This window comes from Pantherophis guttatus, chromosome 17, assembly GCF_059756535.1.
Source record: "Pantherophis guttatus breed Tessera chromosome 17, ASM5975653v1, whole genome shotgun sequence".
NCBI classification, from domain to species: domain Eukaryota; kingdom Metazoa; phylum Chordata; class Lepidosauria; order Squamata; family Colubridae; genus Pantherophis; species Pantherophis guttatus.
In genome coordinates this window covers 1,426,903-1,454,460 of record NC_142079.1, presented here as the reverse complement: position 1 = coordinate 1,454,460, position 27,558 = coordinate 1,426,903, and the positions used below count along the sequence as shown (strand labels likewise).

Below are 27,558 nucleotides of genomic sequence, written 5' to 3'. Positions count from 1 at the left end.
GGCATTAGATCTCTGCCCATTGAGCCTTGGCCTCAGTTGATTAAAGATAAGTCAGCTCAAAGTTACAATGGCACTGAAAAAAGTGACTCAGGATCGTTTTTCACACTTACGACCGTGGCAGCATTCCCCCATGGTTACGTGACCAAAATTCAGATGCTTGGTTCATACTTATGACTGTTGCTGTGTCCCAAGGTCCGGTGCTCCCCTTTTGCGTCCTTCTGACAAGCCAAGTCAAGGGGTGGGGGGGAGTGTTGTTCAATTTAGAGTCACGACAATGACTCCTCCCTAGCAAAAGGAAGGAGGTTTAGCAGAGATTTAATTTTTATTTACCTCTTTTTTCAGCTTTTGATTGAGCTGCTTGGAGTCTTCGAAGGAGGCCAAGATTTCTGTCTTCTCTTTCTGGAGGGTGTCTTTTTGTTTGGTCACTTCCTCCACTATCTGCAAAGCATCTTCTGCTGTTTTTGCCGTCTAAAAGATTTAAAACAAATCTTTTAAAATCTTTCTTTTTTTAAAAAAAAAACAACAACCACCCCAGGTCATGTCCTGAGCAAAAGATGTTGAAGATGGTGGCAGGTTTACCATCGGAGGACAACTTGGTGACCTACGGAGCTCTCTCTTCCATATGATGAGCCACCGTGATGGTGGCTAAGGATTATGGGAGTTGTAATCCAAGCTCTCGGCAGGTGTCCAGGTTGCCCGCCTTTGATTGCCTACCTATAACAGCGTTTTTTTTTCCAACTTTGGGAACTTTTAAGAAGTGTGGACTTCAACTCCCAGAATTCATAGCTGGCTGGAGAATTCTGGGAGTTGGAAGTCCACACTTCTTAAAGTCCCCAAGGTTGGGAAACGCTGCTCTAGTCAATAGTATTTCTCTTGAGTAAGCAGCAAATCGAGGCTAAAATCCAGCCACTGCTCGAGGGTGAGACCAATCCTCCTCCTTCTGGCAATTTCGTGCCAGAAGCACAATTAAATCTACTGTTCCATGCAAACATTAAATGACAATCCCATGCTAGCATTGCTCGTGGCTCCCAATTCAATTATGTTCGTGAATTATTATTATTTTTTAATTACTCTTAATCATTCAGGAGAGGAGCTTCACCACCAACAGATTTCTACTCTTTTTTTAAAAAAGAATATTGAAAATCAGAGGAGCGACAACTGCGTCTCTAAATTTGGGGGGGGGGCAAGAAGTGATAATTGAAACGTTTCAATAAATGTTTCTAAGCTTTAAGATCAGGCTAGTTAAAGACAGAACAGCAGCTGGAATAAACCTTGAGGTTTTATGAAACGGAACGGTTCAGCCTCCTAATTTGTCCTCTGTTGGTGGTGAATAAAATTGTGATTGTGAATAAAAAGGTAACCAACTTTTCGTTTTGCAAACTATTCTGCTTAGAATCGGATTGCTCGTCATTCGGATCCAGTTGGACATGGGCGAGAGAGGGAGGCGTAACCATCGGTTCCCGAGATACCAATTTAAAATAAGACCCCTTCCAATTCAATTGGGACTTGCGTTCCATTCACCCCTACATGCCTTTTTATTCACAACTGTAGAGCTGATTGGACTATTCAGCCGTGGTGAAGCCCTAAAAACTCTCCCCCACTCCTTGGTCACATCATTCCAGCTGTTGAAGAGAGGTGTCCCTCGCCCCGCAAATCAACTTAAATTTGCTATCTGTAGGAGAATTAAGAAGGGTGTTTCAAGGGTGCGCGATCGTGCAAAGTTAAGTGCAGACACAGGAACCATTAGTGCTTGGTGTTAGTAACCGTAATTGGACTGATTTAGCGGTTTCGATACCTCAAATCTTTGCATTACCGCCTGAGCCTGCAGACCTTCAATGTCTTCCAGTTTGACGACGAGTTCATCTCTTTCCTTCTGAAGGGCCAGGGTTTTGTTCTGAGCCGTCAAAAGGTTGCCGGACATCTCACTGTTGGCCTGGGCAAGAAGGGTAATCTCGTCGTGCAGCTTGTAGTAATCCTTGGAGAACGTCTCCTTCTCCTTCAAGATCTCTTCCTTGATGGTGATGAGATGTTTCTGCTCCAGAAGCAACATCTCGTTCTCTTGAAGCAGCTTAGCCCTTTCCAGTTCGCTGCTCTGGTGGCTGGAACGGAGGTCTTCTAGGATCTTGGAGACACTGCTGTGAAGTTCCTGCAGCTCTGCTTTCGATTTGGTCAGAGCCTCAAATTCCTTCTTCAGCTTCTCAATGTTGGAGGCCAGCTGGTCCGTCTCGGCACTAAGGACCTCTTTCTCCTTCATAATTTCTTCCAACCTGGACTCGCTCTTCAGCTTCTCCTGTTTCAGCTGGTCCTGCTCTACCAATAACTCCTTATTTTTCAGGGACAGCTGTTCCTTCTCTGTCTCTAAGAGACTCATGGCATTATGGAGTTGGGTGTTCTCGACCACAAAAGACTCCTTCTCCAACATACGGCCTTCCCGCTCTATTGTCAGGTTATTGTAGATGGTTTTGACCTCCTTGCTCAACTTCTGGCATTCTTCTTGCAGCTGGACCTTCTCTTTGTTCAGTACTTCCTTCTCTGACGAACTGCTTTTAAAGGAAGCTGCTAGGAGCTGCTTGGCGTGAAGCAAGGCCGAGTATTCATTCTCCAACACGGTTTTGGCACTTTGGGTCTCTTTTAAGATTTTGGAGAGCTCAACTTTGTATCGGACGAGATCCTGGTTTTCTTGTATCTTCTGGTCAAGCTCTCGTTTCAGGGTTTCAGCACTGCCCTGCAGTTTGGCCTTGTCTTGGACCAGCATCCTTTTGGCAGAAATGTCTAACTCGTGCTTCTTCTTCAATTCACACACGGCTTTGGTGGCAGACTGCTTCTCCGCCAGGAGCTCGGCGCATTTGGCTTCCAAGGAGGCCTTCTCCTTGACCAGGCTCTCGTTCTGCTTCTTGAACTTCAGAGACTTCTGAGAGGCCACCTCCTTCTCCGCGCTCAACTGGCTCAGCTTCTCATTCAAGGTTTTCTCAACGAGGGCAGCTTCTTCAGAGGTTTGGGCCAGCTTTTCTGAAAGGTTCTTGTTTTCATTCCAAAGTTCCTCCCGCTCGGCTACAAGTCTTCTCTCGGAGCAAATCAAGGTTTCCTTCTCTTGCAGGAGCTGAATCAGCTCAGTGTCCGTTGATGCCCTGCTGGCCTTAATCTCTTCCAGAAGTTTTGAAAGACTAGCGTGAGAGGCCTCCAGTTGGTTCTTGTCTTTGGTGACCCTTTTAAGCTCTTTATCGGATACTTCCCATCTGGACTGAAGGCCGTCGCTTTTCAACTGAAGCTCCTGTTTCTCCACCAGAGCCTGCTCGAAGCTCTTGCGTCTCTCCTCCTGAGTTTTCAAGAGGGTCTCCTTGTCAGACTGCAGATCCTGGCTGGTCTGCAGGAGAACATCCCGTTCCCTCTTCAAGGCGACGTGCTTGTTTTCCAGATCCAGATGTTTGCCCAAGAGCGAGTCCCTCTCAGCAGCCAAGGTGGTCACTTCCTGAAGGAGCTCTTTTTGGTCCCGGGCCATGTCTTCGTAAGAGCTCTTCAGCTTCTGGATGACGTCGTCCTTATCTTTGAGAAGAGCGGCGTTTTCCTCAGAGAGCTTCCTCTGACAATCCTCCAGTTCTTCTCGTTGGCTGACATGTTTCCGACATTCCTGGGCCAAGGCCTCACTGCGGCCTTGGAGCTCTTCCACCTGACCGAGGAGAGACGCCTTCGATGTACGTAGAGCATCATTCTCTCTAGTGATCTTGAGAAGGTCTTCTTGGGCGGCCTCGATCTCCAGGAGCAGCCTTCCCTTTTCGGAGATCAACTCATCATTCTTCTCCTTTTCTTGCTGGGTTTTGTTCTCCGCGTCTTGTTTCTCCTTGACCGTTCTTTTGTTCTCCAGATTAAGCTCCTCATTCACGGTCCACAGTTTCTCCTGATCTTGTTTTAACAGCCCAATCTTGGATTCCAAGTCTACCAGCTTGGATAATAAAGAACCTTTTTCTAACTTTAAAGCATTCCCTTCCTGCGCCAAGACTTCCTTCTCGGCTATCAAGGCCCTCATCTCGTCTGACATAAATTCAATCTCTTTTCTGGCTGTTGCTAACATAGAGGTTAAGGACTACATGAACAAAGGACAGGGAGAAAGGGAGACAAAACACAAGAAGAATGAAGTCAAGCAGACGAGTTTGGATTAATAAATAGCACGACTATTCCAAAATAAGACTAAGCGGGTTTATATATTGACACACAGAAAGCCCTGCTTAAAGACTATCCAAGTCATTGGACGTGTTGCAAGGAACACTTGCGTGTAATAGTAAGGCATTACATCAGGTGTCTATGGAGATTCTCAGTCATCCAGGTCAAGGTTGTCCCAAAGGTGCTTTTTCGAGAGGCAACTGGACTTTCTGGTTTTTCTTTGAAGAGGTTTCACTTCTCATCCAAGAAGCTTCTTCAGCTCTGAAGAACAGTTGAAACAACTTCTTGGATGAGAAGCGAAACGTCTTCAAAGAAAAACCAGAAAGCCCAGTTGCCTCTCGAAAAAGCACCTGTGGGACCATTATTTTATTTGATTGATTAATTGATTGATTGATTAATTAGCCTTTGGGTCATATCAAAGTGCAGAGTTCCAGAAACAAATTATTACTAAAATTTGATAAAAGCAATTTAAAATGAAATTGGAATAAAATACAGTCTAAAATGAAACTGGAATAAAATGCCATAATTTAAGATATAGATAAAATATGATAAAATTATTATTTCGCCAACTCATAAACTTGCACCAAAGCAAGCTGTGAGATCTCGCCCAATGTAACGGTGGTGGTAGGCTCAGGTCTTCTCCCATACTTGAGAAGTTCAGAGCAAAAGTCTCCAGGGTCAAGCTTTCTCTTCGCCAGGGAAGACTAAAAGTTCATCCTATGGAATGTGAGGATTTCTAATTTTTTTTTAGCTTTGGCTTCCCTTTGCCAACGAATATAAACGATCAGAATCTAATCAACTAATCTGTGTGTCAATATATACACCTCATATTCAGGTACAGGAATTGCCAGACACAAAGCTTAAAGCACAGTGACGATAATAATGGGAGATGAATATGGCAGGAATCATTTTCAAGGAGAGGCAAAAATAAAAGACAATTAGAACCAAAACTGCTCCAAGCTGGTAAGGAACACGACCAATTGCTGTAGGAAGTTAAGCAGTGAGGAAGACCATTAAGCTAACCTCATTTCTGGCACAGGGTTGAGCAGGATAAGGAGTGTTTTAAGCATCCCAAGAAAGTCTATAAAATGTTAGCAAATGGAGCAATAGCAAAATTGGAGGCCTAGAGCGGCCTAGACTTTAAGACCCGTGGACTTTAACTCCCAGAATTCCCCAGCCAGCGATGCTGGCTGGGGAATTCTGGGAGTTGAAGTCCACACATCTTAAAGTGCCCAAGGTTGGAAAACCTTGGGCTAGAAGAGAAGCAGATCTTTTTGAGGTTCTGAGGACCACGACACTGGGATTCACCACTCCATCGCTGGAGGCTTTCGAAAAGAGATCGGACAACCATTTGTCCGAATGTTACAGGGTTTCCTGTTTCTGCAGGTGGTTGGACTAGAAGACCTCCAAGGTTCCTCCCAGCTCCGTTATTCTCTCTCTGAGCTTGGTGGTTTTCTTGCAGACCCAACTAGGTAACATCATCAGTGCTAGAAGGGAAAAAGGTTTGCGCAGTGGAGAAGAAGGGGCAGAGAATGAGGACTGTGGGGTCTTTGGTGCTCTCTGAGCTTGGGGGTGTTCTGGCAGATGTTTCATGACCCAACTAGGTAACGCCATCAGCGCAAGGGTCATGAAACAGCTGCATGAAGACCACCAAGCTTGGAGAGCATCCAGGACCTCTCAACATGGGCCTTTCCTCGTCAGGACAAACCGCCCTGCGAAGGCCAAAGACAGACGCCCACCTTTGCATGTTCGGCTTCCTTCTTCAATTCCTTGGCCTGTTGCTCTAACTCGCTGTTGGCCTTCTGGGTCTTTGTGAGCAGCTGCTCCTTCTTCTGGAGCTCCCGCTGGAGTTCCTTGAGGGCTTCTTCATGCCGGGCACCCATTTCCGATTGCATTTTCTCACTGGCGGCTTGGAGGTGCTTATGCTCCTCTTGGTGAGCTGCTATCTTCTTCTCCTGCAAAAAAACAGGCAGAGGAACATTGGGTTGGAGGCAGGAGTTTCCCCTCCCTGTTTTATAAGCCTCAGAGCAGGGGATTTGGCCCTCGGGGTGCTTAGATCTGGCCTGCAGGGTTGCCCTGGAAGCAGCAAAGAAGCAGCAAAGAACCGGCCTGCAGGGCATCTGCCAGCGAAAATGGAGCTCGGAAGGACTGCTTGCGGCTCTCTCGAGCTCCGTTTTCGCTGGCAGAGGATTGCAGGAGGCTGTCGCAGCTGAAAACGGAGCTCGGGAGGGCTGCATGACTCTGGCAGAGGGTTGCAGGAGGCAGTAGCAGCTGACACGGAGCTTAGGAACCCGTTTTCGCTGGCAGAGCGCTCGGGCTACCACAAGTGCCCCTGACATGAGTGACGTCGAGCTGGCCACGCCCCCCCCTCGGCCCCCCAAGGTCAAACACAACCCTGATGCGGCCCTCAATGAAATCGAGTTTGACACTCGTGCCATAGAGCATTTCGGATCCACTTCGGTTGAATGTCTATGGAGATTCTCAATCCTCCAGGTCATGATTGTCCCAAAGATGCTTCCCCAATCCCCCCCCCCCTCCAAACTGGACTTCCTTGGTTGTTTTTCCTTGGAAATGTTTTGCTTCTCATCCAGGAAGCTTCTTGGATGAGAAGTGAAAGTGTTTTCAAAGGAAAAGAAATCGAGAAAGTCCCATTGCCTTTTAGAAGAAAAAAAAAAGCATCTTTCGGATGTTGATTTAGGTCGTAAAATCAGGTTGGTCACATAATGACTTGCTTTACAGCCATCATGGCTTACAAACGGTCGTAACTTGAGGGTTACTTCTACCCAGCTTTGCATCTGTAAGCAAGACTGTGTTAAACTTCCAAGGATTTCTCGATGACCTGGATTTTGATTCTTTGGGGAAATCTCCCCCCTCCGCCCCAAGAGCCCCCCAGCCTCCTGCCCCCCCCTCCCTCGGCTCTTACCAGGCTGCCTAATTTATTCTTCATTTTCTGCTGTTCCTCCTGATGTCGCGCAAGCAACTCTTCCTGCTTCTTTTCAGCCTGACGGGCTGCCTGCTCCAAATTCTCCTGCAACTGAGCCGTTCCCGTGTTGGCCTTGGTGAGCTGGACCTGAAGCTCTTCCACCTGCCTAAAATTGACAACGAGGGTGAGGGTGACAATCCCAGTGGATGGGTTGGAGAATAGGCGAGTTTAGATGATGGTGAAATCTCTTCCAAGGTCTGCATTTTACGGGCGAGATTTTGACTTCGTTCTTTCATCTAGAGCAGTGTTTCTCAACCTTGGTAGCTTGAAGATGGGTGGACTTCAACTCCCAGAATCCCCCAGCCAGCAGATGTACAGATGTCAACTTTCCAATATGTGAACTTCAATTCCCATAATTCCAAGATGTCTGGACTTCAACTCCCATAATTCTAAGATGTATGGACTTCAATTCCCAGAATTCTCCAGCCAGCATGGTGGAAGATGTGTGGAATTCAACTCCCGTAATTCTAAGATGTATGGATTTCAATTCCCAGAATTCTCCAGCCAGCATGGTGGAAGATGTGTGGAATTCAACTCCCATAATTCTAAAATGTATGGATTTCAATTCCCATAATTCCAAGATGCATGGACTTCAACTCCCATAATTCTAAGATGCATGGACTTCAACTCCCAGAATTCTAACGTGTGGACTTCAACTTCCGGAATTGCTGGCTGGGGAATTCTGGGAGTTGAAGTCCACACATCTTAGAGCAGCCAATGTTGAGAAACCGATGCTCAGAGTATTTATTCAAGAGCTGGAGACCATATAAAAGAAGCAGAACTGACAAATTATTTTTTGGTTTGCAAAAGAAAAAATATAGTTAAAAAAAATATGGAAGATCTCCCCTTGTTATTTATCCTAGGGAGCAAGAGGGGAATGGATTTACTTCTCTTTGAGTCGTAGGGCGTCGTTCATTTTGGTCAGCTGGGAAGAGCTGTCGCCCGAAGACTTCATGATTTCCGCCACCTCGTTTTCAAGCTTGGCTTTGGCCTCCACGAGCTGCTGCTCTCGGATTTCTCGTTCTTTTAGCGATTTCTCCATGGCTAAACAAGGAGACAAGAAATGCAGGTGGTTTTATTTTACAAAGATACTCTCCTTCCCACAAGAATAGAAGGTAAAAGGGAGGGAATTGACAGAGATGGCGAAAGGGGCTGTTTTAAATAAAGAATTTATCTAGTTTTGTTGCCCGAAGAGGTTGCAGAAAAAAAATGCTTTTAGAAGCCTCTGACGATCCCAGCAGAGCCACGCGAGCATCAGAGGCTTTTTTTAAAAGAAACTTTTAAAAGCATTTTTTCGGCTGAAGAGGTTGTAGAAAAAATGCTTTTAAAAGTAAAAAAAACTTTTTACTTTTAAAAGCAGGGGTAAGCGAGCAGCGACCGGGCTGGGGACTGGTTTGGGGACATGGCCAGCCAATGTTATTACCGGTTCTCCAAACTACTACAAATTTTTACTACCGGTTCTTGGGAACCGGTCGAACCGGGAGCCACCCACCACTGCTGCAAGTGTGTGCCAATGTGTGACTGTCGTGGAAAAAAAATACTGCGTTTTTTTTCTTACCTGTTAAATGAGATCTCAGCTGACTGAGTTCGCTTGACAGCTGTGTAAACTGGAGCTCTTTTTGGTTTAGTTTTTCAAGAGTTTCTAAAAAGGACGAAAATACAAGGCTAGTCAAGAGTTCGGTCCAGCTCCTTAAAGAGAATTTTTTTTCTCAAATTGAGCAAGCTGTTTATTATTTTTAAAAAAAGAAGAAGAAAAGATTCCATCCCTTCTTCCTCCTGCCCCATCTTAAAAAAAATTAAGGTTGCATTCATGAGATACCTACCTTGCATAGATTTTTGTACAATTTTGGCCTCGTCAGCACCCTTAGTGAACTTTTCTTTCTAGAAAACAAGAGTGAAAAGTACATTTGGCTGAACAGAGCAACATAACCGCACTGACCCGCACTACATCTTGAGATGCAAATGGCCGAAAGCAACTTTAAGCCAGGATCAAAAAAAAAAAAAAGCAAATTTCAATTCTTTGCAACATTTGGCTAGTCTTTAAGGATTAAAGCAAGCCTAAGAACATTGTTTGATAACTGCAAATCTCCCAGACTTCTTTTCTGAAGGTGACTGGGGGAAAAAAATGTTGTTTGTACAGGTCATCCTCAACTTACGACCGTTATCGAACCCGGAAATTCTGTCCTAAGTCGTGACCCACATGACTGAAACTGATTTTATGGTACTTTTTTTGCGGCGGTTTTTAAGCAAACACGTATTCCTCTCTTTTTCCCTTTCTTCTCTCTCTTCCTCCCTTCTCCTCTCTCCTTCCTACCTGTCCCTCTACTCCTCTCTCCCTTCCCTCTCTGTTGTTGTGTCCATTTGCCTTGGAGTTCTGCTTGTTATGGGTGTATTACTTGGAACCTTGACGTTAAACTGACTCTGACACCCGTCAGTTGACTAAATTGTGTGTAGGCAGACTGACACTGCTCATTGCAAAGTCTCCTGTTCAAACTTTTGGCTGGCTGCATGGTTTCCTAGACTTCCAGCAACTACTCATGCAATGCAACAATGCGTTTTTGTCCCAGGGTGCTCTGATCACACCACTGCAAAAGTGGTTTTTTGGGGGGGGGGACCCTCTTACCTTAAAAGAACTAAACGCCTCTGAAACAGGATAGCTGAGAAGCTGCCAACTCCCCCCTCAAAGCCCTGAAGCAAAGCTCTGGAGTGGATCGGCCCCATCGCCCGGCGGTTACTCACCAGGTCCTCCAGCTCTTTTTCCAAAGAATCCTTAAGTTGGTTGACTGTGCCCAAGTGATGCTCAAGATCAAGCAGCTTTTTCTCCCTCGCTTGCAGTTCTTTGACTAGACTAGCAGCCTAGCCAGGTGGACCACAGGTGGATGTAAAAATGAAAAGTTACCCAAAAGGAAAACAGAAAAGCAAACCAAGGCGAGTTGGACAAGTAAAATGCGAGCCAAAACAAACACATTGAGGAACAGAAAATGAAGGGAAGGGGTTAATGCACTGGGATGGCTTTCAGACATGAATGACACTGATGGCATCTGGAGAACTTTAGGAAGAGGGAGCAACCGTTAACAGGGATCTGGATTTCTTTTAAATTCTAGGCTCCGTTTCTAAGTTCTGAAACCCATAACTTGTTTTGAAGGAAGGACTAGGCTTCCTGAATTGACAGAGAGGCATCTGATTGTCTTCTCCTCAAAGTGAAGATGACAAATATGAAGCTTGAAGCTTAAGGTAAAGATAAAGGTTCACCTTGCACATATGTGCTAGGGGGCAGTGCTCATCTTCGTTTCAAAGCCGAAGAGCCAGCGCTGTCCGAAGACGTCTCCGTGGTCATGTGGCCAGCATGACTCAACGCCAAAGGCGCACGGAACGCTGTTCCCTTCCCACCAAAGGTGGTCCCTATTTTTCTACTTGCATTTTTTTTTTACCTGCTTTCGAACTGCTAGGTTGGCAGAAGCTGGGACAAATAACAGGAACTCACCCCGTTACGCGGCACTAGGGATTCGAACCGCTGAACTGCCGACCTTTCGATCGACAAGTTCAGCATCTTAGCCACTGAGCCACCACGTCCCTAATGCTTGAAGCTTACTGTGCCTTTTAGCCCTACGGTATCAGAGGGAAAATTCAGACCCACCTTTCTAGTTGGAATTTCAGATTTGGAACTTCAAGTCTATGCTGACTGGGGAATTCTGGGAATTGAAGTCCACAAGTCTTAATGTTGCCAAGTTGGGAGACCCCTGCTCAATATTATCCCACAATCAAGATGTCACCCTAAACAGTCTTCCATAGAAGTTAAAACTGAAGACCCATTTCAACCAAAATCTTTCATCTACCCATGGATAATTAAAGGTCAAATTCTACGAATTTATCTAAATTCCAATTAAAACCCCACCAGATTGATGGACAACCCCACATCTTGTAGCAAATTCCATTATGGAAGGATTATACTGCTTTAAATATTTACTGCTGTCCTCCCATAGATAAAAACACCTATTTTGGGGATCTATTAATTCATTCAGAAAGCTTGAAATAAGTTTTCAAATGTGTAAACAATAGAACTCCTCAACTCAACACAAATCAATGGAATGAATGGAAAAACAAAAGACAAACATTAAAGCAAAATGATACAAAATGGATGTTGGTACAAACCTGGCTACTTTCATTATTTCTGTCATTTTCTAAACTCTGTATCTTTTTTTTGGCGGCTTCGTGTTCCTCACCGAGCTTCTCCAACTCCAGTTTACCTTCAGAAAGGGCCACCTGAAGGCCATCCAGGTTCACGAGCTTTGCTTCAGCAGCTTTGATCTTTGCTTTAAAGCTATCAATGATCTTGCTTTGCTCCACACACTTCTCCTGGATGCCTTCTAACTCCTTTACCTTTGTTTCGGATTCGTGCAACTTGTTAAGAGTGTCCTCCATTTCCACCAGGTGCTGATCTTCCGCGCTTTCCAGCTGGGTCTTCAGCACTTCCAAACTTCTCTCCTTCTCCTCCGTGACCTCCAGCAGCTTGCTCTTCAGGGCTTCGATCTCCTTCACGAGACCCAGCCTCTCACTCTCTTGCTTCATCTTCAAGTTAGACGCTTCATTCTGATGATGCTCTCTCATCCTCTCCACCTCCACCTTCAGCTCTGCAAACTCCGCTGCCTGGATCCCGGCTCCTTTGCTGAAAGAGGTCTTCAGATCTTCCATCGCTTGCTGATGAGAAGCAATGGCAGATTCCAGCTTAGATTTCCACAATTCAATCACCTCTAAATTCTCTTTGTGGGCCGTGTCCAGTTTGGCTTTCAAGGAGTTGTTCTCTTTCGCCATCTTTTCGTTGGAGGACAACAAGGTCTTGATTTCCTTCTGGAAGGATTCTTCACTGACCCCAAGTTTGTCCCGCACGGACTTCAACTCCTCCTGATGTTCCTTGTTCACCGACGCGATCTTCTCTTGCAGAGCGCTGATTTCCTGCAGCAGCGAGAGAGACGTGTCCACGTTGCTGGTCACTTTACTGGACTCCAATCTTGACCGGAGCTCAGCGACTTCCTTCTCCCGCAATACTAGATCTCGTTCCAGTTCCATGATTCGAGATTTTTCAGAGACAGTGGCGACCTACGAAAAAAACAGCATTAAAAAAAGAGGAGAGAATATTATAAAAGAACGCATTAAAAGGGGCACTGAGGTGATCAAAATACTTCGGTACTAACGTGACATCTTCAGTTCTTCGAAAGAGGCCTCATACTGATCATCTACGTTTCCCTATTTTTAGGATGCTGTTAGCGGCATCCCACGCACCATTATAAAATAACAACTTTCAACTCACGCAAAATGTTATTTGCTTTTTATTTAAAGCAAACATCTTCTTGTGCACTCGAGAAGTAAATCTTGATTCCAAGAGAAAGGTCGATCATCAGAAATTAGTGATAAGATAAGGGGGCTATTAAGGTCAAAAGCTTACAGCTGCAGCTTGCACATGATTACAAGTTTGTAGAACACCTTTAAGGGTTCCTTAAAAAGTGAAACTCTTAACGAAATGTTAGTTCCACTGCTGCAGAAAATTGAGAGTCATGAAATTTCAACCCGTCTCCAAACCAGTTCCATGAACAATTACTTTCTTCACACGACTTAGAACATAAAATAATAAGAGTTGGAAGGGACCTTGGAGGTCTTCTGATCCAACCCTCTGCTTGAGCAGGAGACCTTCCATCTTTTCAGACAAATGGTTGTCCAGTCCCTCTTGGAAGACTTCCAGACCTTCAAGTTCAATCAGGAAGCTAAGATGGTCTTCACCGTATAGATGAAGGACAACTGAATGTTTATCAGCTCCTGAAGCTTGGTTACCTTACTCTTGAGGTTCTGGCATCTCTTAGGCTTGTTTTACATTTATTACTCTTTGCTCCCTTCTGTGAAATTATTTTACTGGGACTTCACAACAACCTGAAAGCTAGTCCACAAAGAGGGATTTTAAGTTTAGCAAGACTGAATGCTTAGAGACATGGGAAGGCAAAATCAAGTTGCAGCGACAGAAGAGAATATTGGTAGCTCAGGGTTGAACGGCGGGGTCCTTGGTAGCCTCTGATGGACCCCTCAAGTGGTAAGGTTTCCAAAATACAACCAGCCATTTAGCTCCAACGTCATAAACCTTCCCCACGGAAAACTCTCAGATCTCTTTCACACAGATACGCACACACCCCATGGCCACCTTTGATGGAAACATAGTGAAGTCCATTACCCTAGTGTCTTCTAACTCCCTCTGGAGTTTGCCAGCTTTGGTTTTTTCAAAGAGAAGACTCTGCTCAAGTTCCTTAAGGCGGGCATGTTCCAGTTTGGTCTGCGTCTGTTAGTAAAAAGGGAAAGGAAGAGAACACAACAGTGCCACCATCACATGCCAGCATGAGAAGAAAGAGGAGCGACATGCAGGAGGTGCGACCGGCTGTCTTCTACCAGTGAGGAGCAGCAGAAGATGGGAGGGTGGGTGGCTGGGTGGAAGAAGGAGGGAGAGGGTGACAAAAATGGGGGGGGGGGAATGAACCAGGTGAAAGACGGACTCGGAAGGTGAAATTCAGGGCTGACATGACGAGAGTCAAAGGGTGGATGTACGAAGGAGCACAACACACACAAACAAAAAGCGACAAAACCATGCAGCCAAAGTTACTGATTGGCGTGACGTTTATCAGCACAAATTAGGAAAAGTTAATGCTCTGTCAGTCACAGTTTATGCTCCTGGTGGGTTCTCTCTAGAAGAGGACTTGTTTTTCTGGCGGGGGGGGGGGGCAGCAACAGACTCAGTGATTATGTTGGAGGAGGATAAATTTTAGGGGAAGGTGAAGAGGGGCTTCTTCTGGGTAAGGGGAGCATTTTGAGAAAAGTCCCTGTCAGGATCAGAGCTCATGAGGGTTGTCAAACCTTCTCGCTGAAGGTCTTCAAGGAGAAGCTGGCAAGCCAGATGCTGGGGATGACATGGTTCTTGAGTGTTGAACCAGGAGTTACATTGGATGACCACAACATGAACCAGGGGCAGGTTCCTTCTCAGCCCAACCTTCTTCACACAAGTCTTTGGATGATAACAGCTCAACTACACTGAGTAGATTTCCCTCAAAAGCTTTCCTAGAAGTTTCTCGACAATGTTTTAAGATTTCACAGGAGGGATGATTGAAAGGAAGCCCAACAAATTGGAGCAAAGCTTCCTCAGCGTCAACAGCTGAAACATGATCCAGACTTGCAAAAGGACACCAGGCAATCCGAGAGCTCTAAACGCAAATATCACTGACGTGGATGAAGCAGAAGCCCTCTTGGGTCCATCAAGGACTTCAGAAGAGGTGCAAGACCACTTCGCTGACTCCATCGCGTTAAATCAAGGGCATCCTTTAGGTTACAAATCCAAACTCTTAAGGGTCCTCAAAGTCAAAGAGGAATCCCCCTCTTCTACATTGCAGGTCATTACAATGATCCTTGAACTACATCCTTCTCTAATTGGATCCATTGTTGAGCATAAGGTGTTTCACTAGAACATCTTGTTGCTGAACAGGTTGGGAAGATAAAGGGAGCAACACAAAAGCGACACCCCAAATTTAATTGGCTCTTCATCCTTCTACTCCAGCACACAAGATGGATTGAAGAAAGGGAGACCAACGTATTAAATGGTTACTATCCTATTTTTGCTAACAAAACCCTGAAAAAGATAAGATAACTTGGTGGTCTCCAGCCCGCATGGCCTGTGGATTAGGAATTACGGGAAGTTGTAATCCAGGAGAACTGGAGATACTACTTGATAAGACCTTGCTCCAATCAATGAAGAACGGTACAGGTGTTTGTGGCCTTGAGTCTTCTTCAAACCTAGCAGGTTTCTTTTAGATGTCACAAGACCCTTGTTTTCTCCCAAGAGTTGGCAATTGGATTAAAACGGGAAGGGGGGAGGGGCCGGAAAAGTGGACTGTAATCTTCTTTGCAAACGCTCAATTAAACCAATATTCAAATGCAAAGGGTTCCATTTGGGAGGGGACACACACAGAAAAAAAAAAAGACAGCGTACATATACCCTGCTTAGAAAAAAATTGGGTGCAGAAAGAAAAGCATTCACAAAAAGAACGCCACATGCAGATTTCATTCAGCTACGCCACTACCTTGATTTAAGAAGAGCACCACCCAAAAAAAAAATCACAATATTTGACTGTGCAATCAGAAGGCACAAGGCCACACGGCAAAACAGAAGTGCCAGCTTGAGGATTTGATTCTGCACAGGGGGGGGGGGGGGGGAAAGCAGACGGAGCCCTCCAGAAATCTTCTTGGAAACAAGACCGACTTTTTTTATATGTAGGAAAAGGGTCCAAAATGTCCTTCAGTTCTCCCTAGGAGTCACAGTACACACACGTGCAACGCACAATACAGGGGACGTATAGTATAAAACATTCTGTAAAAGCGAAGATCTTTCACAAAATCCCCTGGAGAATAAAGTTATGGGGGCGGGGGAAATGAAGAAAAATAACCTTTCTCCCATCCTGATTTCTCACTTTCTCTTATTAATTTATGGAATGGAATCCACGCTAGGAAATCATCCAACTCGGCCTGGATCTTGGTCGATCAGCCAATTCAAGGTTTTGAAGCAAATCTCTCCAGCCAAGTTTCTTACAAGATGCTTGCAAGGTTTAAACATGAAGGAGGACACTGTGCTAAGTTTGAAGGTTTTAGGAATCCTGCTTCCCTCCTCATCTTCTGCTTCCGGTCAAGGTCCTAACATCTTTAAAACTTACAAGGGTTCTTCAATTCCATGCAGGCACAGAGGGCAGCGGATGTCCCGAGAACAATCTGCGTTGTTAGTGGTTAAAAGAGCACCATCGACAAACGCTTTATGGGGAAAGAATCGGGGGTTAAAGACCGGGAGAAGGGAAGGCAGGCGTGTTTCCACACATTCAGAGGTCCTCTTACATTTTTTTCAGGGTCTTCAGAAATGTCTCTCTTTGGCTATCAGCAAAAATTAAGAAAAAGATGAGTTCAGCGGAACATTCAACGTGAAGGTTCAAAATACAAGTTTTTTTTTAAAAAATGAAGCAAACCACCTGGTGAATTGAGACCAAGGGGGGCGGGGGAAGATTTACACCGCTAGCAGCTCTCAATCAAATGTAAATTATTGGTCCGGCGTGGTAGGTTGCAGTGCTCACAGGTGTTCCACAAAAGGACAATGATATATAGCGCCTGCCATAAATGTTTGTGTCCTTGTGGCCGCAGACTGCCTGCGCACACATAAATGAGCGTGATGGGCAGGGCAAGCAGTGTGATCTCTAGTCAAGTCATTGTGTGAAATGACCAGAATGTGCAAGTTTGGGACCAGTGTGTAGGCCTTGGATCTTCTCATGGACCTAATTTTTGAAACTTCTGAACGGTCTAATGGGCATGTGTTCCACAAGGATGACATGGTGAGTTCTTTGTGGTGAAGGAGAAAGATTTAACGATTCTGACGTTCATGAACCAGCCGTCTTAGGGATACAGAAGACCTGAGCACAGGTTGCCCTCCTTCAGCGACGGGGCAAGCAGTCGCTAAACGAAACCATGATTGTGCTTATGACCTGACGTCAGCATTCCTTCACTTCACAGACCTGCGAGGATTGGTTGCAAAGTTGCTTTTTCATCACCGTCCTAACTGCAAACAGTCGGTAAACGGGGCACCCGCTAAACAAGGGCTACCTGTATGTACTGTACCTCAAACTAATAATAACAACAATATACAGTTTTTCAGTTTAATGATCACAGGCATACACACACACACACACACGAACAGAAATAGACAAAAGAACCACAGGCTGAAAATGAGCATTCCTTGAAAAGTCCAGATAAAATGGATGGGCGGAGAACATAAAAGTAGAACTAAAGGTGATATTAATATGAAATATTAAGTTCAAGCCTCCTGCTTTCAGTCTGGATATTATTTGCAGCTCAAGCATGTCAGTTTCCAACTTTTGCATGATACATGAGATTAGGAAAAAAGCATTTACTGAACATCTTTAAAGAGTTTCGTTTTCTGAAAAATCAAGCAGCAACGTGCCACAAAGCATGCTAAAGAGGGTGTGAATTTAGCGTCCGACTGTGTGGATTTAGCGTGCAAAAACCAGAAAGGGCTTGTGGGTTTCACTGCTGAAGACCAACTTGCAAAGTGTTGCGTAGGCAATTTTGTGGAAGAAGGCTGGGAACACAGTTCAGATGTTCGCAGGAGCCATCTGACTGCTTTAAACCCTGGTGTTTCTTTGAAAGTCTTCCCAAAGAAGGACAAAATGGTATGTTAGCATCAATCTTAGCTCTTGCTGGATTGTGCTGGGGTTCTCAGCCTTCCTTCTAGCATTGATCTTCAGGTTTTCGCTTCGGTAAAAGGGAAGCGACCCACTGCGAGGTTTAAAGCTTTGGCGCCAATTTCCAGTGGGTGGTTTTAACGAATGGTTTCTATTAGGGATTTGGGAAGGCATCCAGAAAGGTTATCGAGCGACACGGAAGCGAAAACACAAGAATGAAAAATGTTACTTACTCACGGCGGAGACAAAAGAATTAGAAAGAAAAAAATCTAGTCAAATGTGAGTACACTCAGCTAGCAAAGGTTAAGCCACATCAGGGGTCCTTTCAGACGTGATTAGAAGCCACTGCTTTTCTTTACTCTCTTGGTATACGCGCTTTCTTTTCCGTGTAGCCGGTTTAAGAGAATCCGAGACATGTTTACCTCCAAATCGCCTTTAGTGATAGACTCTTCTTCTACCCGGAACTGGAGATCCTCAACCTTCCTGTGAACAATTTAAAAAACAAAACAAAACAAGGAAGCTTATTTCTCATATTCTGGGGAGAATTAAGAATTATAGCGGTATAATTCTGATTGATTTTTTTTTTTTGGAAGAGATTCGAGATCTTATAAGATTCACATCGGATGCCTACGGATAAGATACAGTTTCTCTGCCTTCCTTGTGGAAAACGGTTGTAATTCTATCTGGATTGTGTTAAAAGATCCATCTAGAACAGTGGTGAAATCCAAATTTTTTTACTACTAGTTCTGTAGGCGTGGCTTGGCGGGCGTGGCAAGGGAAGGATACTGCAAAATCCCCATTCCCACCCTACTTTGGGGCCAGCCAGAGGTGGTATTTGCCTGTTCTCCGAACTGCTCAAAATTTCTGCTACTGGTTCTCCGAACTACTCAAAATTTATCCAGAACCTGCTGGATTTCACCCCCGATTTAGAAGGTTAAAAAAAACAGCTGCATGGTCTCTTCTGATCCCCCACAGGATTGAATGCATGGAGCGCAGTTCATTGCTGATTTTTTCCCAGAATCCCCTCCCCGGCCATTCCTGGATTATAATTCCAGCGAAGAAGAGCTATGTTGGCTGGAGAGCTACCTGTACATAATTTTCCCAATTTTTCTGCTTCTTTGTTTTTACCTTTTCTCCTCCTCCAACTGGTTCAGCAATTCTACTTTTTCTCTATCAGCAGCTTCCACCAAGGCTCGCAGCTGGTCCATCTTGGCCTCCATTTCCAGTATTCGCTGAGTAACAGAGGTGCAGGTGAGAAAAATGCCTCTTTTAACTTAAATGAAGCTACGGTGAACGAGCTACATAGAAGGCACGCTGCTTCCCCACCCAACTCGAGCTATTTGGTTCTCCCAAGGCCTAGCCTTCGTTCCCCCAAATACTACGCCCCTTTTCAGCCGAAATTTAACTAAACTCTGGGAACTTTTTAGAGCTCATGGACTGGAGAGAAAGAACGAGCAGTTAATTTAGCAAACGGACTTCCGAAATAAAATGGTGAAATCTCTCGGGTAAAAACAGTCTTGGTAGTATGGAATCTTTTTACTTCCTTAATCTTTTGCACAGAAAAGTGGCGCCAGAAAGGGAATCCGGCCAATAAATGCTCGGCTCCATCCAATCACCCTGAATTAAGGATTTACAGGGTTGTGAAAAGGGAGGGATCTTTTGTACAGAAGAGAGACCTGATCCTCTCCATCTGCCAGCTGAGCTTGGGAAATTCTCAGCTAGGCAGGAAGGAGGAGTCAAGCGGGGAACTAGTCTTGAGTCCTTACGCAGCCGCAAGGGGCATAAGTCTGACCCTCCTTAACTTCCACTGTAGCTTATCTGGTTGTTCCCGGGGGAGATTCTTGTAGTATGGGTCGAAGGCAATAAAGTTGCCGGTTTGGATTTGCCAGAGTGGCTTCGAACAGGCTAAACCCCTCGGCTCACCTGATCGTGCCCATCCCGTGCCAAGGCAAGCTGCTGCTCTACCTCCCCAACGTGGCTGGTGGCCTTGGCCACCTCTGCCCTCTCCAAATCCCGCTCGGCCAGGAGCTGTTCAATGTGCTGCTGCTTCTCCTTCAGTGCCTCTTGCAGGGCGGTGGTGCCCGAGATCTTCCGAGCGTACCGAGAGGACGTCTCTGTCAACTACAAGAACGAGAGAGGGAGTTTGAACAGCCCAGCCAGTGCTGAGAAGGTCCAAAAAACACACACCGGTGTTGCAAACGCCATCAGCGTCTTGAGTTTGGATGGAATCGGTACAGCTTTGCAGTGGTTGGCCAGCGGATCTGCACAGGGAGGGCCAAACATTCAGCAGGAAAATAAAGATTGTATCTTATGGTTGAAATGAAGGGTCCTTGGTGCTCTCTGAGCTTGGTGCTTCTCTTGTAGATGTTTCATCACCCAACCAGATCACATCTTCAGTGCTATTGTCCTAGCACTGATGATGTTACCTACTTGGGTCATGAAGTGTCTTCAAGGAAACAGTTATGGCCCGCCAGTGGCCAGCAGAACTGGCAGCAGATTCGGACAGTGAGGGTTAGGGTCATTAGAGGAATGTGGGCCAGTCCTGGAGTCTAGGGAAGGCTCAGACAAGGGCTCTGAATCGGAGGCAGAGAGGGGGCCAAGGCCATCTGGTAGTTCTTTGCTGCCTCCGGAGTCTGACATCAGCGAGGCAGAAGAACAGTGTCACCCTGTTCCCAGTGTGCGCATGTGCAGAGCTGCCAGGAGACAGGAACAATTAAGGAAACAGGGTCGACTTGGGAGTAAGGCTTGGAGATGATTGGCCCTCCCATGAGACATAAAAGAGAAGCGGGACGTGCTTTTTTTCAAGAGGCAACTGGACTTTCTTGTCTTCCCTTGAAGACGTTTCGCTTTTCATCCAAGAAGCTTCTTCAGCTCTGTCACTTCAGCTCCGCACACCATCAGCTGTATGTTTCTCAACCTGGGCTACTTTTAAGAGGCACGGACGTCCGCTCCCAGAATTCCCTGTGGCTGGGGAATCTTGTGTCAGGGTAATGATTTTAGCTGCTACGATGATGTAATGCTAGGAATGAATCAGCAAGGTTTTTGGGCTGATATCACTTTAAGAGCCTATAATAAGAAGAGGCCCTGTTGGGGCGTATCTCTCTCTCCGTGTGTGCTTCTGTGCTGTAATTGCTGATTGCTGTTTGTTTGAGGTCTGACTAAAGTACGTGTATGTATATATTCTTTTTTTTTTTTATTTGATTTATATGCCACCCTTCTCCAGAGACTCAGGGCGGCTTACAATGCGTTAAGCAATTGTATATATTCTTTGTGGATAAAACCACTATTTAAATACAAACCTCTGTTTACTGTATTTACTCCTGGGTTGTCTCACATCTGACATCCTGGGAGTTGAAGCCCGTGCGTCTTAAAAGTCGTGAAACACTGAGCTAATCGAATGAGCATCCCCATTTTAGGAAAAAAACTAACTTTGCTTATGTGTTCCGTACTTCCACCCTCCTAGTAGTCAAGAAAGGAAGTGAACATACCTGCATAGCAAGACTCTTAATGCAGCATTCGGGAGAATAGGAAACAGAAGAGTTCAAAGAGAAACAAAGGGTAGCTGGCCTCAACCTAAGTGGAGGGAGCCTAGAGCAGATTAGCTGGTTAAGCTGCTAAGCGTTCTCTGGCCAAGGCGCTCGCTAAACATAAAAACCGTCCTTCAGTTAAACCCAAGAATCCGCTCCCTTATCCGAGCCACAACCTGGGACCACATGCAGCAAAAACCAAGGGGCCTTGCCAAATTTGGCAGAAGAAGCTACCAGGGGTGTTGTTTGTGTGTGAAAGTTTGCAAATTCCCAATTTTAAGCCCTCACTTGACAGGGAAGAGCTGCAAATTTTCCTGCAGGTGATTCAAGATTCAGCCATTTATGTTTCAGGTTAAGCATTAATATATGGTGAGTACGAAGTTAGGGTAATAAAATATACAATTTGCAAGGCGGCCAGGGATTGTCAGATATGTGTATGGTTCACAACTGAAGAGTAAAGAAAGAGGCTTTTTTTTGGTGTAAGACATTCCTTCCATTTAGATAATACAGGTAGTCCTCGGATTACAACAGTTCGTTCAAAGTTACAATGGCACTGGAATAAGTGATTTACGACCGTTTCCCACACTTATGTCCGTGGCAGCATCCCCCGCGGTCACATGATCAAAATTGGGACACTTGGTAACCAACTTGTATTTATGACAGTCCCAGGGTCAGTGTCCCAGTTTTGCGACCTTCTGATAAGTGAAGTCAATGGAGAGGCTGGATTCGCTTAACAACCGGGTTACTAATTTAACAACTTAACAATTCTGTCAAGGAAGTTCGTAAAATGGAGCAAAATTCACTTAGCAAATATCTTGCTTAGCAACAGAAATTTTGGATTCATTTGTGGTCATAAGACAAGGACTACCTGTACGTTGGTCAGGTGAATTTAACCATGTTTTTGAAGCCAAAACCACTAATGCTCAAAATCAGCATGTGAGTATAAAAAATTAAAATCACCCAGCCACCATCCCTTCCATCTCTCACTCATATATGTATATATATATGCACATTTAAGCATACATAAGCATATTTATGTTTTTGTCTTCAATTGACAGAGAAATGTAAACCCATAGTACAGTTTGAAAAATGCAACCCCATGCAGCTTTATTCAGTCTCCCTGTGTATGTGTATGTGTATGTGTGTGTGTGTGTGTATATATATATATATATATATATATATATATATATATATATATATATATATATATCAATTTTCTTACTTCTTCGTAGGGTTTATGTGTGTTTTTTTTCTTCTAGCCAGGTTTTCCCTACGTAGCCAAGGTTTTTTTGTAGCTCCAGCTCAGTAGAATCTCATCTACTCGGTTCTGGGCTTTGCTAGGTGTTAGAAAAGAAAAAAGCCCAGAACCGAGTAGATGAGATTCTACTGAGCTGGAGCTACAAAAAAACCTTGGCTATGTAGGGAAAACCTGGCTAGAAGAAAAAAAAAAAAATATATATATATATATATATATATATGTTAAAAATCAGTGGTTTGCCGAGATGAATAAATTAACATTAGAAATTAATGACAGAGATGATTCGGATTATTACAGTGTATGGGACAAGTGGTACGGGTGGCTAGAGAAGAGGAAATTGAAATAAAAAGGGAAGAGACCAGAACAAGAAATAGTAAAACGGAATAGTAAGAGAAGATGTAGAGAGGATGGTAGGAAAGATAAGATGGCAAGGAGAGGATACTCGGATAAGTAGGAGACAAAAATCTATGTATTCATTAATGTATAGTAGAAGATTATCATAGATATATATATATATGACCTAAATGATATGAGAACACAATTCTCCACTTTTTCTTTATTTATTGCTATGCACTACTATGTATCTGGTCTGAAAAAATTACTCACTTATGCTTAATATGTAATTTGCATTTATTTCTTTTTCCATACTATGCAACCGGATGGAGAAAAAATTGTATTATTATAACTTCTTACAATAAAACACTTAAAAAAAATAAAAATAAAAATAAAAATCAGTGGTTTCAGTGGGATGCCTTTTTAACTCAGGGCTTCTGGATTTTCCACCCTCTTTTTAACGTACGATGCTCTCTGAGAATACCACTGCAGGCGTGCACACATCTGCATATACATATTTACTGCAGAGGTATAATTGCAGGTATATCTATGTCTCTATGTGTTTCCATGCAGAAATATTACTCCATGCGTGTGGCAGATTGTAAGCCAGATCCCCTTCGCTTAACAAACCAAAACATAACCTCTCTCTTATTTTATTATTTTTTAAAACCGTGGTTAGTTTGGATTAAAGGTTAGGCTAACGGCTTAAACACAAACGCTTCTATTCCACAGGGCTAGCCAAGTTTTTTTTCATGCATGCTTTCAGAGATCGGCACCATTGTAAAAAAGGCAAACGAGCAGTGCTAAACCGCCAAAATGAGCAGTGCAAAGGCGTGTGCGGAGACCCACAAAAAAAAGGGGGTCTGCTCTAGAGTTGTCAAGCACGCAATACGAAAAGAAACTTACTAGTCCCGCACGGCTCGGCTTGCTGCTTACAGAAGAGGCCACCGAGCTCAGAGAACTGAGGGACGAGGCGCTGGGGCTGCGTTTTAGACTGGTGGGCGTTGGGAGGGCTTTCCGGACGGCGGGCTTGGCTTTGGCCGGAGTGGTGGATGGGAAGCCAATCTTGGTCACTTTATGCACCGGAGCAAAGAGTCCGTATTTGGACTGGCACTGGAAGTACCTGAGAGGGAGGGAAGGTGAGAGAGACCCAACCATGAAAACAGCCCGCAGAGAAAAATCCTGCGTAGACAAACTGACATAACCCTGGCTTTAGACCGAGGCATTGATGCTTCATGTCGGAAGGAGAGACACGTTAGTAAATTATAAGCCTATTTGAAGAAAGGGTAGTGTTATTTATGGATTATTGTCCCCCTCGTGTTTGATCTTTGTCCGTCTGTGGGAGATTTAGTAAAGAGGCTTTAGTTTGTAGTAGTGTGGTGGACTTCAACTCCCAGAATTCCCTAGCCAGCCATGCTGCCTAGGGACTTCTGGGAATTGAAGTCCATTTGTCTTCAAGTTGCCATTGGTTAAAAAAACACTGGGGAATTCTGGGAGCTGAAGTCCACATGTCTTCAAAGAGTCAAGCTTGAGAAAAACTGCTTTATGCTATAGAAATAGAGATTTTAGGGTGTCTATACAAGTCAAGACAATCCAGAAAATGAGCTCGGTGCCTTCTTTTTTCAGGGATTTCTCGTGTCTTATGAGATAAATATTTTTTTTTTAAAGAAAACTTTCCTCCACAAGAGGAAGGAAAGGATGCAACATGTATGGACATGGGCAATTAGACCTGTTTTTGCAACAGGAGTATAACAAGGGTCCTGAAACTTGTGGGCTCTCTTTCTTTGTGCTATCCTGTTTCCCCCAAAATAAGACATCCCCTGATAATAAGCCCAACCGGGCTTTTGAGTGCATGGCAATAAGGCCAAGTGCTTATTTCAGGGATCAAAAAAATGTAAGACAGGGTCTTATTTTCAGGGAAACACCAAAACGCCAGAATTTTCTCATGGTTGCCATTTTTCATGATCCTCCTGCTTCGGAAAATAGGAGGCAGAAACACCCAAAGAGGAACCCGGAGATACTGTAGCCCCCTCCCCAAAATGAAGTTCAATGAAACGGAGAATGGGAACGCAGTCAGGGCTGATCTGAAAGCAGGCTATCCCGATTCTCAGCCGGATGGGACCTTACCTTGTTCCAGCAACGGCTCCATCGTTCTTGCCCAGGGGCTCGTCCAATTCAACGCCGCACCACTCCCCCTTGGCGAAATCCGTCTCACCCAAAAAACGCACCACGCCGGCTTTTGTTCCCCCCACCTAGCAAGAAAGAAAGAAAGAAAGAGAGAAAGAAAGAGAGAGAGAGAGGGAAAGAAAGAAAGAAAGAAAAAGAGAGAAAGAAAGAGAAAGATGGAAAGAAAGTTAAAAAGAAAGAAATTTGAAAAGAAAAAGTTAAAAAGAATTTTACACCATCTTTTTTTTAAAAAAACCTCCAGCTAAATTAGAACCAAAGCTAAAATCAGCAGTCCTAGCGTTACGTTTTTCTGCTCACCAGGCCGAAACCTCGCCAAAAATAAAGACCGCAAACTTCAGCCAATTCTAATAAAAGACCAAACCTAAAATAATAACTGGCTCTTCAGGATTTCCTCTTCCGCATGAATTAAAAGTTATTTTGGAAATTTGTTTGCTTTGGCCAGTGACATGACCGGCTACGTTTGCCAAAAAACGGTTCAGATGGTTTAACCTTGATAGGAGACCAAGTGAGGAAATGATGACATTAAAACCAAAAGCGTGGAGCTTATTTTATTATTTATTTGGTAGTTTGGAGCTTTCTTTGCCTCCAGCATAAAGCCACAAGCACAGATGGATTCAGTTGTGGGTTCTACTTACCTTCGGAATCGGGCACGGCGCTTCTGCTCACCACTGGACGGATTCACATAACCCTTATATATGTTTCTCCAGCTGGCAGCTTGAAGATGGGTGGACTTCAACTCCCAGAATTCCCCAGCCAGCCATGCTGGCTGGCTGGGGAATTCTGGGAGTTGAAGTCCCGCCATCTTCAAGTTGCCAAGCTGAAGAAACGCTACTCTATGCAGTTAACTTCAAAATTTGCTTAACGCATTGTAAGCCACCCTGAGTCTCCGGAGAAGGGCGGCATATAAATCAAATAAAAAAAAAAAATCATTTGTCCTGGTTCAGCAAAGAGAAAACAAAACCCTTTAATGTTTTGATAATATCTTGCGTGCAGGATGATTTTATCGTCGTTAACCTTGCCAAAAGAATGATCTCACCTTGACTGCCCATTTTTTTACCCACCATGCCCAAAAAAGCAGCAACCTGTTGGCGCATGAGATTTGCAGACCCAGCAATTTTCACCCTACCTGGAGGCGGCTAAACTAAACCAACAGATGAAGTCATTCCTTAAAATGGTTGTCTTTACAGAAACTTAATCTGCTGGTTTTTTTTTTAAAAAAAATTCTGAATGGGTGGATTAAAAATGCTCTTTTCGCTGACTGCAGAAACAGGGTAAGTGGAGGCGAAGGCGTCATATAATACTCCACCCCAAAATAATTATATTCCAAAATGATGGGCTTCATGCGTCATGCAAGAGAGGTAGTCCTCATTTTAGGACCACAATTGAGCTCAGCATTTCTGTTGCTAAGCGAGACATTTGTTAAGTCAGTTTTGCCACAGTTTGTTTAGTGACCGTTCAGAGTTAAAACGGCACTGAAGAAAGTGACTTATGACGTAGGTTTTTCACATGCAGCATCCCCAGGGGTCACGTGATAGATCAAAATTCAGACATTTGGCAACTGACTCATATTTATGACGGGGTCGTCTGATCCCCTTTTTGGGACCTTCTGACAAGCAAATTTCATGGGGGAAGCCAGATTCTCTTAACAACCCTGTTACTAACATAGCCACTGCAGCAAGGAAGGTTTTAAATGGGGCCAAACTCACTTAGCAACCGTCTTGCTTAGCAATAAATTTTTTTGCGCTCAATTGTCGTCATAAGGTGAGGGCTACCTGTATAGGAAGACTCAGGAAATAAACTCTGCCAAGCAAAATTCACATTTCCTTCCATTTCCATCTTAAACACGCAGGTACAGAGGGGATTATTTCCTTCCTTTTTTGGAAAAAAAACCCCACTTTAGTAAATTTACACCTCCCGCTGTCCCGTGTCCCATCCCCCCCTGTCCCCCCCCCAGATGAGGGCATCCTGACCACATGCTGACCACAGCTACCCTGGTGACTTTCACTCTCATCCGGAGGGAAAAGTGCTAAAAAAATTGAAAGAGCAGCGCGAGGTTTTGCCAAATCTTTTTTTAGCAAAGCATGACACCACCATGTAACTCAGAAGTGGTGATACAAAGCCCTTAACAAGCCAAAACAGCTGACTGAGATCACCAGGCGTTTATATGTTTTTCCCACCCAGACTGGGAAGGGGATGGCAAGTAGAAGAAAGAAAATAAATAAATACAAAAGGATTGCAATATGATTATGGCTAAAAGGATGAATCAAGGCGCGCTGGTAAATTAAAATAAAAACAGAACGTGCTTTCCTTAAAGTGGAGCAGAGAGAAATAAGATTTTTTAAAACTTATTTTGTTTACGTTGCATTTAAAAAAAAAAAAACCCACTTCCTGATCAGATTAGATGGTTTAAAGGCATCTAGAACAGTATTCTTCAATTTAAGATGTGTGGACTTCAATTCCCATAATTCCCCAGCTAGCATTGGGGAAGATGTGTGGACTTCAATTCCCATCATTCTAAGATGTGTGGACTTCAATTCCCATAATTCCCCAGCCAGTTGAAGTCCCCAAATCTTAAAATATGCTAAGGCTGACAAATACTGTTCTAGATGCAACGCCTTTCAGCCTTCCTTCTCTACAGTCTCTAAAAACACAAAATCCCGGACATTTTCAACCATCTCTCCTGCCTGGCCTTCACTGAGCTGAGAAGACAACTTTTCCAGCTAGAGATAAGCACGTCTCTTCTTTTCGAAGCAGAGATTTGAAAGACCTCCGTAAATACGGTACTTTGGCTGATGCTCTTGTTCCTGAATTGTCCAAAGGGAGGATTCAGAAGCTACTTTTCCATAC

General features: G+C 44.3%; 1 protein-coding gene across 21 annotated transcripts in view; it reads right to left on the bottom strand.

Annotated features, from left to right (window-relative positions):
* Positions 1-27,558, bottom strand: part of CLIP1 (CAP-Gly domain containing linker protein 1) — a 57,495-nt gene that overhangs the window by 16,488 nt on the left and 13,449 nt on the right. For 4 of the 21 annotated variants that reach the window (XM_087880328.1, XM_087880330.1, XM_087880329.1 and 1 more), the window contains exons 5-20: positions 24,652-24,776; positions 23,431-23,647; positions 19,330-19,527; positions 18,535-18,638; positions 17,829-17,889; positions 16,052-16,087; positions 13,359-13,463; positions 11,294-12,238; positions 9,881-9,997; positions 8,965-9,022; positions 8,700-8,783; positions 8,029-8,185; positions 7,082-7,247; positions 5,898-6,113; positions 1,796-4,081; positions 331-468 (exon numbers count right to left, since the gene is read on the bottom strand). In XM_087880328.1, the coding sequence (XP_087736454.1) occupies positions 331-468; positions 1,796-4,081; positions 5,898-6,113; positions 7,082-7,247; positions 8,029-8,185; positions 8,700-8,783; positions 8,965-9,022; positions 9,881-9,997; positions 11,294-12,238; positions 13,359-13,463; positions 16,052-16,087; positions 17,829-17,889; positions 18,535-18,638; positions 19,330-19,527; positions 23,431-23,647; positions 24,652-24,776 (5,013 nt within the window). Of the gene's footprint in view, positions 1-330; positions 469-1,795; positions 4,082-5,897; positions 6,114-7,081; positions 7,248-8,028; positions 8,186-8,699; positions 8,784-8,964; positions 9,023-9,880; positions 9,998-11,293; positions 12,239-13,358; positions 13,464-16,051; positions 16,088-17,828; positions 17,890-18,534; positions 18,639-19,329; positions 19,528-20,894; positions 20,910-23,430; positions 23,648-24,651; positions 24,777-27,558 lie in introns of all 21 variants that reach the window. The other 17 variants (XM_087880337.1, XM_087880338.1, XM_087880339.1 and 14 more) reach the window with 10 other exon arrangements.